The sequence below is a fragment of the Crinia signifera genome, chromosome 4 (assembly GCF_055691185.1).
Source record: "Crinia signifera chromosome 4, ASM5569118v1, whole genome shotgun sequence".
Classification (NCBI taxonomy): domain Eukaryota; kingdom Metazoa; phylum Chordata; class Amphibia; order Anura; family Myobatrachidae; genus Crinia; species Crinia signifera.
Window position 1 is genome coordinate 50,584,935 of NC_139220.1, and position 16,528 is coordinate 50,601,462.

A 16,528-nucleotide genomic window follows, 5' to 3' on the forward strand; every position below is an offset into this window, starting at 1 on the left:
CTGGCTACACATCATCATTATCAAAATGTAAATATACTGATACTAATAATAAGATAGGAGATAAGAAATGCAGCATTAGGTCTCAGTTGTGCAAATTGGACACATGCTAGTATTTACTTACTCTAATTTTTTTTTTTTTTTATTCAGTAATTTTTATTGAAAGTTTTGACAATAATAAACAAAGTGACTGGATGCATTAATTATGTCAGTGCGCGTGTGCAAGAAAGATACGTGGTGTTTTAACATTTACGTATATAAAAGCAAATCGAAGGTGTACAGGTTAGCAGGATTATCAGTGTAACATGGTGTATTACATATAGTAAAGAAGTAAAGTCAATACCCGAAGGCGCCATTCGGGCAGACAATTACAAGAAGGAGGGAATATAGCGACAAGTCCCACGTATCACAGTTAGCACATATGACCATCTTGCAACCATTATGAAAGATTCGTAGAATGCAAAAGCCACAAAATACGAGAAGGAATATTAGACGTCCAGCCACTAAACAGTCTAAATCTACCCTACCCTCAACTGACAAAACAAAATCCCCAAAACCCCAAAGCAAACCTCCCCATAACCCCCCACCCTGTATGACCTAACCCCAACCTAGGTATACCTGGATCCCATTAACATAACCCTTACTCTACCCGCAGGGGAGAAAAAGTTAGTGGCCTGTAGCTGACGAAAGCAGCTACTCTAGCCAAAAAGAAAACCTAACTTTCCCCTTCCACCCTAATCCCTTTATTTACCAACTATCCCACTAACTATCCACCAAAATAAAGAATGTTGAAAGGAGAACTACCAGGGGCACACAAAAAAAAAACAGGATATCACTACATCTATACTAACCACCCCTTCCTTCCCTCCCCCTCCCAATCCCCCTCCCCCCCCCGGATCGGATGATAAACGGATGGACTGGCTGGGGCGATGAAACAGCAGGATACAAGCATAGAGTAGATTGTATCGAAGAAAAGAAAATCAGGATGTCAGCTCTGCAAAATCAGTTATGGCACACCTAACTCCCCCACCATCAATAAGCTGTAGTATTGAAGGAATAACACATCACACTAATAATAGCCAATTAAACTAAATCATTAGTCCGGCCGGTCCCTCCTCCATAACAGAACCATATAGTAACAGTCTCCCCATCGTATATCTCAGGATGCACACAATCAACTGTAGTATTAAATAGGCAGACGGAATGACCGGGGCAGTGGTTCGGTAGCAATTAAGTTATAAAATATAGTTAGGATGTTACACAACAGAATCAGGATATACAAGTGTATAACAACACGGATATATGAAAGAGAATAGAAGGGAAAATATATGGATATACATTATACGAATGGGCACATGAGCTTAGAATAATAGTCCGGCCAGCTCTCAACAGCCTGGCTAGAGACAGGGATAGGATCCAGATTTTTCCAGAGTCCTCTATAATAAAAGGCAGAGTAAGCAGTATAATTAACTACCAAGTCTCAAAATCGTATGTTATCCAGCAGGAATACATAAGGAGTCATCAGGTGTAGTGCGGCCTCTGCAAAGTATCCAGGCCTGTAGAAATTATAAACTTTGCTAGGGCTGCACCAAAAATTCCAGGACTGTTCAATCCGGCCAAGGGTACTTAAACAAATAGTAGTAGACCAAAAAGAGTTTTTAGGAGAGCACCGGGAATATACAATTGTTCCGACATATACCCCAGGATACAAAGATAGCTGGTTACCGCAATGGGACAAAGGTTTCAACAGCGCCTCCGCAAGCCAAAGATATGGACGCAGAGAAAGATGGCAGGCAAGTAAGGAGTTTTTTAACTTCAACCCAACCACTGGGGTCAGAGAACATAACTGCAGGGAGTCCCCATAATCAGAGGCTGGAACCGCATCAGATATAATAGGAGATATTTTCACATGCTGGAGATGGTCCCCAGAGGTTGTATAAGGAAATGCTTCCATTGTAGGATTTACAGATGCAGTGATCACACTGTCCAGCATATCAGCAATCCTCTGTGTTGAGGCACTAATGGCCTCTAGTATTTGATATAAGAAGCCAGACATTTCCGCAGTATAATTGAGGAATACCACCCCCATAAAATACTGGCAGTATAATGGTGGCTAGCTAGCACACCACACACTGCCAAAACAGTGTAATTATCCCAGGTACACCGTATATGCGTCAAGATATGTATAATAAAGTCACAGCTATAAATTATACAGTGAACTGGTTAAATCAGGGGTGTTTGTCAGGCCAGAAGTGGGAAATGGAGCAGGCTGGAATGGACCTGGACTCTCCAAGATGGGCGCAGTCCCTCACTCACAACAATTGTACTGTGCTGGGTCCAGGTGGCTGGAGGCAATCAGAGACAGCAGCGGGCTGAGGCGTGCAAAGCGGCAGATCAGGCAGCCGATGATAGTCAGACGGCCAGGAGCTTTGACAGCAGGCACCCTCCCGCGCAAGAGCAGCAGCAAGATGGCGCCCGCGCCGGATCTCCACCCCGCAGCAGTGTCTCGGCAGGCCGAATAACTCAGCAGCGGGTGGCTCAGGATAACAAGGAGACAGGGGACTGCGGGAGACTGTAGTGTGCCCTGAGCGGAACAGCAGGGAGGCAGTCCGCAGCTACAGCGCGCCAGGCTCCGGGACGCCACGAGGAGACTCCAAGATGGCGCCCGCCCACCTGAGAAGCTCGGAACGCCTCAAGCAAAATGAGCTGCCGCATCCACAGTAAGCCGTCCGGTCGGGCTCCAAACAGTGAGCCAGGTGCAGGGGAGCTTCAGGGGCACCAGTGAGCGGGTCTGGATCGCTGATGGTCCTTCAAACAGGATAATTAGTAGGATAAATAGCGGAGCTCGCCTACCCTGCGGCTACTCCCAAGCTCGGCCAAGCCACGCCCCTCTACTTACTCTAATTTTATGTTCAGCCTAATCACATACCTACCACCTTTCAACAGACCCAAAGACAGGCACATTTGTATGCCAAAGGTGCATGTCCAACTTGTGTGGGTGTGGCCTCGTGGCTTGTGGAGTATGGCCTCCACTGCAAGGCCAAAGTTTTCACTGCTAAGGGAGCATGTCCATTGCTCTATGCGCTGCTGGTATGCCCCTTGTCCCTGCGTAAAGATGGCAAGATTTTCCTTATGTATTCCTTATTTATTCCTGAAGATTATAGAAATTAGAGACTTTTTCTGTTCTGTGTTTTGGTTTTGGATCTGGATCTCCGGAGGTGTTTTGGATTTGGATTGGTTTTTCCAAAACCACCCTTTCAGGTTTTGGTTTAAAATCTGTATTTAAAAAAATACAGTAATATTATCCTCAATACAATGTATTTTCAATAATTTCCAGTCTATTCTGAACACCACAAACCTCACAATATTGCTCAAGGATAATCTGGAGGAATCCAAAATGGGAGAGGAGTCAGTGATGCCTATGACATGGCTTGCAGGACAACTTCCAATCCTGATTTAGAAGGAAATTGATGAGGCAGAAGTTGGTGGTGTGGATTGCTTATTACGCTTTTACACAGGCTGCAAGATAGTTGTTGTCCTGGATTTGGATAGAATTTGGATTTTTTTGGTCTTCTTCCCATGCATGACAACAGGCTTTTTCATCCCATGGCCAACAACTGTCTCCACCTGTGCCTTATGTAAACAAATAACATAACCATCAGAATCCTCCTTGTCAACATCCTCCTCAGCGCCAGCTACACCAATGTCCTCACCCTCTGGTGTACTTCTACAGTGACACCCTCAATGTCAATATCAGCAGCTGGACTGGCGGTGCTCCTCTCAGCACTTGCAGATGGTGGAAGGAGCCTCTTCTTTCTGTCCAGGCCTAGATATCGCAACCACCGACACGCTTGGACTCTCCTTGGGGATTTGGGATATTTGTTTTTTTTTAGGGGGAAGAGGACTTCCATCTGCATGAGAATCTGGACCACTAGTCATGAACATAGGCCAAGGCCTTAGCCTTTCTTTGCCGCTTTGTGTCGTGAATGGCATCTTGCCAATTTTTAAGTTTAAACATTTTGGTTATTGATTTTAGCTTCTTGGATTTACATGCCCTCTATGTCATTGGGAATTGCATCAAAAATGTCATGACTAGTGGCAGCATCTGGAGCAGTAGGAAGTGGTTCTTGTTCTCTCACTATTTTTTCCTCCAAATTTTTGTTCTCTATTTCACAGGACAGCTTTATATCTTTATCAGCACACAGGGCAGCACCCCTTCACAGCACAAGACAGCACCCCTTTACAGCACAGAACACCACCCCTTTACAGTGCAAGACAGCATCCCTTTATTTTTATAGTACACAGGGCAGCGCTGCCTTGTTTTTTTCAGGACAGGGCATGCCCCTTTATTTTTACAGCACAGGACAGCACCCATGTACAGGACAGTACAACAGCACCTTGGACAGCACCCCTGTACCGCACAATACAACACCCCCACCCCTTTACACACAGCACAGGCCAGCACAGGAGGAGTGCAGCACCCTGTGCAGAACCCCTGTACAGCACATGACAGCACCCCAAGACTGCACCCCAATATAGCACTCCAAGACAGCACTAACTATCGGACAGTTACAGTATTTGATTAAGAAAATATATTGCACAATATTATAACAATGCTGTGGATCTTAATCATACCTCCCAACCATCCCTACAGATGGAGCCGGGCTCCCTCTTGCTGGGGAATCGCCAGACTGTCTCCGCTGGCTATCCGCCGGCAGCCCGGCACTCCATCTGACTAAGATGCGCGTGCGTCTCACACGCGTCTCAGTTTCCGGGCGGCGGGGCGACGGGAACCCTGTCCGTCTCCGCTTCAGGGACACGGACAGGGTTAGGGGAGGTGGCGGGGGGAGCGGGGAGGCGGTGGGGACCCAGGGGAAGCACTGTCGGAAGGGGACGCGCGCGCATCTCGTGTGCGCGCGTCCCCTTTCGCAGAGCAGATGGCGGCTGGCGGGGGATGGCGGCTGGCGATTCTGCCGCCATCCCCTGCAAAGACAAGGCCGGCTCTATCTGTATTTCAATGGAACAGACCCAGTGGCATAAATACAAATGTTGTTATCCCCTCGCCAATGGTACCTGCTCATTGTCATGGGTTTTACTTGTTGTCAGGGGATCCCCCACCATCAGTCGGAGTCCCGCCAGGGCCGCTGTTCTCGACCCTGTTCTCTTACTATTGAAAATGTTCGCTGTCAGTCACAAGATTGCTGTGTTGTTTATCAAACAAATGTTTTGTCAGCTATTTTCACATTATTATCCACCATTCTCTTTCATTCAGCTCAGAGGTGATCAGTCACTGGAAGGTGAGAAAATGTCTGTAAACATACAGAGGCCATCTCGGAAATCAGTCACAAAGATGCTCTGTAAGTATGAAGGGAACTTAAAAACTGCATGTTTGAATGATTGTGGCTATAATGTTTCTCTTTCAGTATTGCAGAAGCTTGAATATGTGTTTATATATATATTAAAAAATATATTTTATTGAATTTATACTTAAACAAGAACCTATGGAAGTGCAAGGGAGTGGCTACCATAGGTGTACGGAGTGCACCTGCTATGGGGCCCAGATCTGAGAGGGAACACCTTCCCTGTTAAAGATACCTGTGTTATACACAAGGGTGTAGCTACCATAGGTGCAGGGAATGCAGCTGCTTTGGGCCCAGAGCTGAGAGGGAACACCTTCCCTGTTACAGATACCTGTGTTATACACAAGGGTGTAGCTACCATAGGTGCAGGGAGTGCAGCTGCTTTGGGGCCCAGAGCTGAGAGGGAACACCTTCCCTGTTACAGATACCTGTGTTATACACAAGGGTGTAGCTACCATAGGTGTACGGAGTGCACCTGCTATGGGGCCCAGAGCTGAGAGGGAACACCTTCCCTGTTATAGATACCTGTGTTATACACAAGGGTGTAGCTACCATAGGTACAGGGAGTGCAGCTGCTTTGGGGCTCAGAGCTGAGAGGCAACAACTTCCCTGTTACAGATACCTGTGTTATACACAAGGGTGTAGCTACCATAGGTGCAGGGAATGCAGCTGCTATGGGGCCCAGAACTGAGAGGGAACACCTTCCCTGTTATAGATACCAGTGTTATACACAAGGGTGTAGCTACCATAGGATCAGGAAGTGTAGCTGCTATGGGGACCAGAACTGAGATGACGCAGGCCATCTTTCCTGTCACAGGTACCTGTGTTAAACACAATGTTGTTGCTACCATAGATGCAGGAAGTACAGCTGCTATGGGGCCCAGAACTGAGAGGGGCCCACCTTCCCCTTCCTTTTACTGTATGTGTCAGATATATCTCCAGACTCATCTTTACTGTGGCTAATTGTCTCTTGCATATAATGGCACCTGGGCCCATGAGGCATTACATTGCCTAATCACAGGTGCAAATTGTGTCAATAATCTGTTAATTGTATGCCTCCCGAAGAGAAACACAATATTAGTACAACCTAGCTGAAAGGGGTTTTTTAAAACTTAAAAATCACCCCCTTTAATCTTTTCTCCTAGGGTGATGTTGAAAACACCCCAATCACTGTAAGCCGTGGAGCTGTAAAATAACAAGAAAGCTTAGAGTTGAACTGTTTCTGATCAGCTGTGGCATTTGCTAATACATTTCTGTCAGATAAAATATCAGCCATTGCAGTAGACTAGTCATGTAAAGAACAAATTGAACATTCTAATTTATGCATTGTCTTTCATTTTAAAGAAATGAGGCAATAAAATCTTGTTGCTATATAGGTTTTGGCAAGGAGTAATAAGATATTGTCTGTGTTACAGATGTCTGAATTCTTTCCAACAAAAAAAAAACCTTTTTACATAATTAACTGACTTCACAATTAAACAATATCTCAGCCCTGCCACTTTCTCCTCTATATAACCTCTGGAATTTGGCCCTTTCTTATTTCAGATGCAACTGACCAAGCACTTGTCATCTCCCTTCTCAACTACTGTAATCTTCTCCTTTCTGGCTGCCTCTCCGCCTCTCCAAACTATCTATATATACTGTAGCTACTCTTATCTTTTTCTTTCACAATACGTCTACTGTACCTCCAGTCTTTAATCATTCCTTTCCCACCTACTGTACATCTGCAACCTCATCCCCCACCCTGTATGCTTTTTTCCTGACTCTTGCTGTATCCCCTACCTGAATGAGGAGCACTCCATCTGTATATTGCCGGGTGCCTGCCAAAGGTGCACCCGCAGGACGCCGATGTCCTACGGTACTTGCAGGGTGAGGCCGCACTCCAGTCATAAAAAATACTGAAAGCCAAAACCTGGTAGACAACATTTCAGCACCTTTTATGTGGTCACCTATGTTTACAACACCATATACCCCCTTATACAAATCAGGCAACACAATAGTAACCCCCTTATACTTTACAATATGCTTCTCCAACAGGGACATTGCACACCAAAGGCGCACATTAAAAATGTACACCATACTGCCCATTACATGTTAAGCCACATACCATAATTTTCATTAAGCCAAACACCATAATGCCAATTAAAAATGATGCTACGTAAGTGCTGCTTACCTACAGTACATGATCATTGCCAGGAGTTCAATGCTCAATGCAAGGGGTTCCATGCTCATTGCCATGTGGGGAATACATGCTCATGGTAACTGGGGGACAGCCACCGCCAGGCAGAAGTGGCAGCCATTGACAGCCGGGCAGAGAGTGGGGGGGCTGCCCGGCTTTATTCAGAGCACCACTGCAGGTCCCGGCTCTTTGAAATAATACCCCTTTCACACCAGAAAATGCAGGGACTTACCCAGGAATATCATCCCAGGATCATGCAGGGACATTCCGGGCTGGCCCCTTTTACACCAGCCTAGTCCCTGCATTTTCTGGTGTGAAGGGGGAGAGAAAAACACCCCACCCCCCTTTAACCAGCTATATCAATTAACCAGCTATATCTTCGGAACCAACAGACCCATTTACATGAGACCAGTATCATATTGAAGAACTTAAGGGGGCTTTGAATGAATGTAGTCCCATGAAACTGGGCCATTTGGTTCCAGAGCAATCTGCCCTCAAAGAACATGAACAGCCATGAAAATACATTTCAGAAATAAAAAATTGGTTTACCCACAATATCTCTGGAACCAATTAACCCATTTGAACCAGCCTGGTATCCGATTAAAGGCCCAGCGATTTGAATTCGAAAGAGATCAATACCAGGTGGGGAACTGGCAGCCGTTGGAACTGGGTGGCGGTCGGAATTAGCATGTCCCATGTTATCTTATAGAGAAAATTATCCAGCTTTTCCCGGCAGTATCTTTGGTTCCCGGGGGGCTAGCGATGCAGGGCTAGGCTTGTTGGAAAGCCACAGTCTTCATCTCCAAAATGGGCCTATTTGAAGAGTGGGCCTGGAGCTGGAGCTCCATCAGGCCCATTGTTAATTTGGCCCTGGCTCCTGAATTGCACTTCCTTTGGAACACACTCCCTCTCCAAATGCAATTGTCTTCCAATTTAGGCTTAAGGCCAGTGGCGGCTCCAGTGAAAGAGGGAGGCTGCTGCTGGCTGCAATGCTACCCCCTCCTCCACTGCAGCCAGTAGTTCATGCTGTCCGGCCTTCTTCGCGTTACTGGCGCATGTGCTGTATCATCCTCGGTACTGCGGATGCCCCTAGTGTCTATGGGCTGCTTTGGCAGCAGCCCATAGAAGCTGAATCACAGTCCCAGCACCTGTGCACTGCAGAGGACAGGCACCGGAACTAGCGCATGTGCAGTATCAGCCTCAGTACTACGCATGCACATACCCCGTACTCTATGGGCTGCAGCCGAAGCAGCCCATAGAGACATCACTGAGGGAGTGAGCACCTCCCAATGGAACTACCTTGGGTGACTGACAGGTCGGACCTCCAATAGGAAGTCACTGCGTCACAGTGAAGCCAGTGCAGTCTCACAGACAGCATCTGGTTTTACTTATTTAGAGCACCAGTGGCGGAACTCCAGGAGGCAATGGAGGCTCCCACAGCCGGGCTTTAAGCCATGAAGGGGCACTTCTGCTCCTCCCAATTCCAGCAGGCACAGGGAGCAAGTATCCATGTGTCCCCTTCCCCCACCGCAGATCGCAGGCAGTGATAGACAGCTGCTGCCCACTGGCGCTGCAGAGCAGTGCTGTAGTGCTGCCAGTGGCTGTCCTGTGATATTTGAAGCGGGCAGGAGGCCTGGAAGCCACAGAGAGCAGGGTGGGAATATGTCCGCAGCCAAATCACATGTGTTTTGACACTTATTGCAGGTCCTGTGGCTTCTGGCACCTCAGATCCAGCAGTATCAATAAGGTGAGGGCTGCTTGTGGGGGTCTTGCAGCAGTATAATCCTCACTGCTGTACCCTCTTTCAGCACATAACTCCAGCATACGCGTTACCTCTCTCACCCCTCTCTCTATATGACAGACCACTCTCTCTCTCTTTCTGCCTCTCTCTCTTTCCCTCCACTTGACCCCCATCTCTCTCTCTGCCTGACACCCGTCTCTCACCCCTTTCTCTATTTGCCTAACCCCCATTTTACTCCTCTTATCCATCTCCTTTTTTCCATGATACCCCATCTCTGCCTAACCTCCCTCTCTCAACCCTCTCTAGTGCCTTCCCGTCTACCTGATCCCCCTATTTCTCACCCTTCTCTCTTTCTGCCTGACCTCCCCTCTCACCCCACACTCTCTGTATCTGACATCCTTCTCTCTTACTCCCCTCTAGCTATACATTACAACCTCTCACCCCATCTCTCTTTCAGGCACTATTTCTCTTTAAGAGGAAAGTATGTGGCTAGGGACGAGGAGGTCACTGGTTTGGGCAGCATACCAGGAGGCACCGATAATGGTTTTTTTTTTACTGCATTTTAGTGGTTCCTGCCCCTAGTATGCCTCACAAATCAAGCCCAAACAATGACAGGCTACTTAAATCATTATACACTGTTTATTTGTAATGCCAATTACACATTATGCCCCACAGTATAATGCCCATTACACATTATGCCCAACACCGTAATGCCCATTACACAATACGCCCCACAACGTGATACCATTTACACATTATGCCCCACACCGTGATGCCAATTACACAATATGCCCCACCCTGTGATGCCCCTACACATTAAAACCCCCACCGTGATGCCTATAACACATTACACTGCAGGCAGTGATACCCATTTCACATTACGCCGCACCCCATGAAGGCTATTACACATTACATTATGCCAATTACACAATATGCCCCACACCGTATTGCCCATGGCACATTATGCCCCACACCATGATGCCCATTACACCACACATCATGATGCCCATTACACATTATGCCCCACACCGCAATTATGCAACACACCATGGTGCCCATTACACATCATGCCCCACAACATATTTCCCATTACATATTATGCCCCACAGCATAATGCCCATTACATATTATGACCCACACCATAATTCCAATTACACGGGGGATTTCCTGCTTGCAGTCATAGGGTGATTACATGCTCTTTGCCATGGGGGATTTGCTGCTTGTTGCCATGGGGTAATTACATGCTTGTTACCATTGTGGATTTCCAGCTTGTTGCCATGGGGTGATTACATGCTCGTTACCACGGGGTTTTCCTGCTTGTTGCCATGGGGTGATTACATGCTCATTGCCCAGGGGGTTATTGGCACAATGTGTGACTGCCACTCCCAAAATAAAATTAGCTGAGGATCACGGCTGCCAGGAGCTCCCATCCGCCGAGACCCTGTGGAGGGGAGCTCTGGCAACAGAGAATGGCCAGCGTAGGTGAGTGCCTCCCACCCCTGTGCTAACCCTGCAGTCCGATTTCTACGGCAGGTCATGGGGGATCTGGTGTGTGGCAGCTATAGAAGTGGCAGACAAGCTGTGTAGTCACGTGGTGACAGGTTCCCCATGTGGTTGCAAAACTTGTCTGCCTCTAGAAATGTCCCTGTACTCACCTTGGTGAGCGACTCACCTTCCATTAAATGATTTCTCTCCCCTTCGGAAATAGGAGTCAGTCTAAACTGACTTTTATTTCTGTCGGAGTCTGCTGAAGAAGGTGCACATGCGGATGTCATGTGACGTCAGCTGCCCACCCCCGGCAGGAATACTCCCGCCCCATGTTCCCAGGGGAGCGCCCAGGTTTTCATGATGCCTAAGCTTTTGGCTAGGGCTATAATTCCTTGTTCATTCCCAATCTTTACCTTGTCCTTTATCTTCTCCTCTTCAGTGTCTCTGACATTGTCTGCTCATCCATATAATGTTTACAGGCTCATTGTGCTTTCTCCGCAACTCAACATTGCCTGCTGACTCTAGCAAGAGCAAATTACCACACCCTGTTAATAATAATAATAATAATAATAAACATTTTGTTTGCTGAACTAATAGCACCTTGAGTCCTGTTGGAGAAAGTGCGCTATATAAAAAAAACTTACTTACTTACTTACTTACTTACTAGTCAGTAAATCTATTCACAAGTTGCCAGACCCATTTTTTCAGCCAAAATGTTCATTAATCTCATTTTATTTTCTAAATTTCAGAGTCCTAATATTATTAACAATTAGATTCCTATATCTTACCTATAGACATAGGTAACACAAAGTATAGCATTGATTTAAATAATTGAGGAAGCGTTTGCAAAGGGAGCCACGGCTGGCGCACCATACAGTTGCTTTCCATCTCATCGCGCATGCATGTGAGACGCCCATGCACCCCATTCATGACAATGAGACCCGCGAGCGTGGGAGTAGTTTGCGCATATTCATCTCAGGGAACGACGCACAGAGATGGAAAGCTCAGTGGATACCAGCACTTGTCCAGATATCCTAGGGCTTTGGGGACTGGGGTAATAAACAATAATGTTACACTTGGATACTAGAACTTTCATCTTTGCCACCGTAATGACCCCAGTATACTGTAATGTACAGAGATGCCTTAGAACACAAATAAACTACAATTTAAGCCTCCATAAACACATTTTCTTCTGATAGTCCCTCTTACTATACTGACAACACTGAGTGACTTGGCACCAGCCTTAGGCTTACTAACGGGCTGGTTTTTTTACCAAAGAAGAGCCCTTATCCTCACAGTGTGTGTCTCTATTGTGGTCTTGTGTTGTGGGCATACCCCAAGTACCTTTTTAGCAAACTGGAGGAAAGCCATTTAGAAAGCAATCCGATTTGTATACCTGGGTGAGTTTCCTTCTGTTGTGCTGGATTAGGTCTGACAAGGACAGATGAATGCTTGTGCATACAGTATATATATATATATATATATATATATATATATATATATATATACAAAATAACCTCACCGTTTCTCTTCTTAGTTGTCTTAGTGATGGTCTTTGCCCTCTGCTGGGCTCCATTCCACGTGGATCGACTTTTCTTTAGTTTTGTGGTGGATTGGACTGAACCTCTTGCCAATGTCTTTAACCTCATTCATGTCATCTCTGGTAAGTTCTACATTTTATAACAAGGAAGCTTTACTTTAAATTCAAATTTATATTTTATCGCGTGATGATGAGTGACCCAACATTTCAACCCAGATATCGAACAGAGTTGAACTTGGGTTCAACCTGGCTCCCAGTGCAGTCAATGCTACCTGACACCCATTCACATGATAGGAAGAGCTGGTGCTTGGAGATGATCTCATCTCCAAGTGCCAGCTCAGAACCTGTCAATGATGATGTCACCAACCCAGGGTGGCAGTCTGAAGGAGGTCTCAGCCGGGTTGCCTTGGTAGTACTGCCTGTAACATGGCAGTTGGGAGCTGTTTGGTTGGTACTTTTACTTGATCACTCTCCAGGGCTTAGTACACCTGCCTCTTGAAGTCCAAGGCTTAAAAAATCAGAACTCAGCTTATTACTTTTACACTACAGTATGCATTTAATAATTATCCTTCAGTACATCATGTGAAGATACGAGGTTCCTCAATCATTTAGACACCGAGCAGATGAAACCAAAATATGGTTTATTTTTATCACAGCACACACAGGTAGACAAAGACAGGAACAAGAGGCAAATGTAGCATATAAACGTTATCGGGTAGCAGTCCAAAATTGGCAGTCCTTGTAGCAGCAGTTCCAAAGCACAAAACTATCACTCCTCCACACAGCAGTGATAGCAGATAAGTCCACACAATACCTAGACAGAGTACAACCTCTTAGGCTGGTTTCACACACTCCGGCTCCTGCCGGACGGTGAAATCCCGCACGGCCAGGGAGCCGTGCCGCACACATTAGTTGTGAATGGACACTATTGTGTCCATTCACACGGGACGGCCACGGCCCGGCCGCACGGCTGCAGCCGGATCCCACCACTGGAAGGGACGGCTGCCGGGCTGTGGCCATCCCCACCATTGTAATCTGCTGAGTGCGGCACGGCTCCCTGGCCGTGCGGGATTTCACCGTCCGGCAGGAGCCGGAGTGTGTGAAACCAGCCTGAGTCTAGGACAGTCCAAAAATCTCCCCCCTGGCTTGTGTGCAAGTCATTTTAAAACCTTCTAAATTCCCACGCGTGCCTATACCATCAGTGGGCTTGCACTCGATCTCGATTGGTGGATTCAAGAGTCAGGTTTATCCCCCCTCCCAGGTACTGCTGCTGCCCCCCCTGCTGGGTCAGGCTCCAAAGAGTCTACTAGAGTCCAGAAAGGCACAAAGGAGTGTAAATACAATTAAGGTAATTTGGTTATGTCCTGATTACCCCCTGTGGACCTAACCTTCCTGTAAATAGCAGGGGAATTGGATCACCCCCTGTGGGCATTTCCTGTCTGATCATATTGGGCAATATACAGTCTAATACTATGGTACAAACATATATGGGGAATAGAAACATCTGCAGAGAACAAGAGGCCTAAAATGTACATTAATTACTGTGGAGTTCTACAGCCTAATACTATATGATCTGGAAATACACACACATATATGGGGAATAGAAGCATCTGCAGAGAACAAGAGGGTACAGACTGACTAAAGTGTACATTCATCACTACAAATAATACAATATCATAATTACAGTCTTACTGTCAGTCTGCTAACCTCACACATCACACTTCTTCTCCAGTGCCCATAAATAATTTTTGAGACCTTCCAGAAGAGGTCGCTACAAACAGTTCAGTGGAGTAAACTATGAGGGCTCCTGGAGAGTAATGCTGTAATGTACTTAGAAGTGGTTAGTAGTACATTTATTTCAAACTCTAATAATAATAATAATAATAATAAAAATAATAATATTAACTTCATTTACGTGACTTTTCAATGAATCTATAGAGCACTTCAATCAGATGCAAAAAAATCCTTCCAGAATTAAAATCCCATCATTGACTGGAACAACGATCTTTTTTTTTTCTGCTGATCCTTTTAAATTGATCATCTTATTTTTCGATGAGATACAGCGTAGCTGCATTCAATCCATTTTAGCACATACACATACAGAACATCACTTGCAGATTTTGGCTGCCATGCAGCATGGCTTGAATACATGAAACCCTCTAGTGTCTTGATATGGAGCGTATCCTGATTAAATGTCTCACATCAGATGAATAGCCAGGCATTCCTTATAATAAGAAATGTTTCGACACCTGCTGATCTTTTGGCCGCCAGTTACTGAAAGAGGAGAACCGGGTGGTGGGAAATCTCTGAACTGTGGATGAAAATGATCACCTTGTGCTATAGCTGTACCCTGTAGGAGAAAGGGTTTTGGCAAAGTACCATAGATAAGTGTTCTGGGATGAGCTAAGCTTCTGCATTTGTAACTAACGCTTACTCCACACCTGTTCTATGTGGCTTTCGTAGCCGGCAGTTCTAATTTTTTAATTTTGTTTTCCATTTTTTTTAACTTTTTATAATTAGTAGAGAATGGCACTCTGCTCAAAGTACCTATTTAGCCTATTAGTGTTTACAGGGAAACATATGGATAAATGTATTTCACCTGAAAAATGCTTTATATGTTTAGTTTGCTGCTGTTACTATTGCAGTTGGTTTTAAATTTTTTTAAATGTTCTAAGTTGCAATAGTTACAGTGACATGCCTGGGTATGTAGATGTATGACAATTCTTTCATGAACGCAAACACAGCATAGCATGGAAACTAGTAGCTCAGCGGCATATGTAGTAAAACATGTAAATATGTAGTAAATGTAGCAGTGCCCCCTCTTTAAAAAAAATTACATATTTTGGTACTTCTGTAGTTTCACGGCGCCACCGCGCTTCTAAACTGTACGCGGGATTCAGACGCAACTGCGTCTGAATCTCGAGTCACATAGATAGCCGCTAAGAAGTTTAGGTGGCCCTAGGGGAACACTATTGAAACCCACCCTCAGTGCCACTAGTGGATGCCACAGCTGTGGACCGTGTAAATCCCACTATCCACGCCCACCCGAAGCGTGGCGAGCGCAGAAAGCCCCGCGAGGGGCGGCAGTACGCGTCCTACGACCTTTTCATACCCCCACTATCCACGTCGGCGTGGAGTTGAGAATAGATTAGTGTGGCGAGCGCAGCGAGGGGACGCGGATACCTTCACAGCTATCCGCGTCCCCTCGCGGGCTTCACAGGTGTCAGCGTCCGCTCGCCACGCACCGACCCCGAAGCGTGGTGAGCGGACGCTGACACCTGTGAAGCCCGCAAGGGGACGCGGATATCTGAGAAGGTATCCGCGTCCGCTCGCCACGCTTCGGGCTCGGTGGCTCGCTGCGCATGCCACACTAATCTATTCTCAACTCCACGCCGACGTGGATAGTGGGGGTATAAAAAAGGTCGTAGGACGCGTACCGCCGCCGTTTGCCACGCTTCGGGTGGGCGTGGATAGTGGGATTTACACGGTCCACAGCTGTGGCGTCCACTAGTGGCACTGAGGGTGGGTTTCAATAGTGTTCCCCTAGGGCCACGTCTGAATCCAGGCTTTCCGGCTTCTTAGCGGCAGTTGCGTCTGAATCTCGCGTACAGTTTAGAAGCCCCGGCATCGCTGTGCCGGGGTGTCCACTTTAACATACCCCCGTTGTCAGCGGTGCCCAGGCGCTGCCTATTTCACTGTGGCACTACAAGTGCCACAGTGACATTGACCTGTCAGCGCCTGGGCAGCGCCGCTGCTGCTGCTGCTGCTGCAGGCCGGCCGCTACGCTGTTTACGTCCAGCTAGAGCGGCACAAGCTCAGTCAGACAGAGCTAGAGCGGCACGCGCACAGTGAAACAGAGCATCTGGCAGGCTGCCAAGTTTCATAGCTAGAGCGGCACGCGAGCCTCTGCACTTCCGGCGCCGTGAAACTACAGAAGTACCCATATTTTTTCCATGATTATCCCTGTTATGCATTATGTAAGGCTTCTGGGCACCCTAGGCCAGCGATGGCTAATCTTGACACTACAGCTGTTGTTGAACTACACATCCCAACATGCCCTGCATCAGTTTTAGCATGGCCAAATAGTAAAACTGTAGCAGTGCATGCTGGGATGTGTAGCTCAACAACAGCTGGAGTGTCAAGGTTAGCCATCACTGCCCTAGGCAGAACGCCAACCTACTGCAATCCCCCCCCCCCCCCCAACCCATACTAGCACCTATAGC

General features: G+C 46.7%; 1 protein-coding gene across 1 annotated transcript in view; it reads left to right on the plus strand.

Annotated features, from left to right (window-relative positions):
• The window catches only part of NMUR2 (neuromedin U receptor 2), a 42,456-nt gene that overhangs the window by 23,029 nt on the left and 2,899 nt on the right, over positions 1 to 16,528 (plus strand). The window contains exons 2-3 of the mRNA XM_083181742.1: positions 5,270 to 5,354; positions 12,303 to 12,428. Coding sequence (XP_083037868.1) covers positions 5,270 to 5,354; positions 12,303 to 12,428 — 211 coding nt within the window. The remainder of the gene's footprint in view (positions 1 to 5,269; positions 5,355 to 12,302; positions 12,429 to 16,528) is intronic.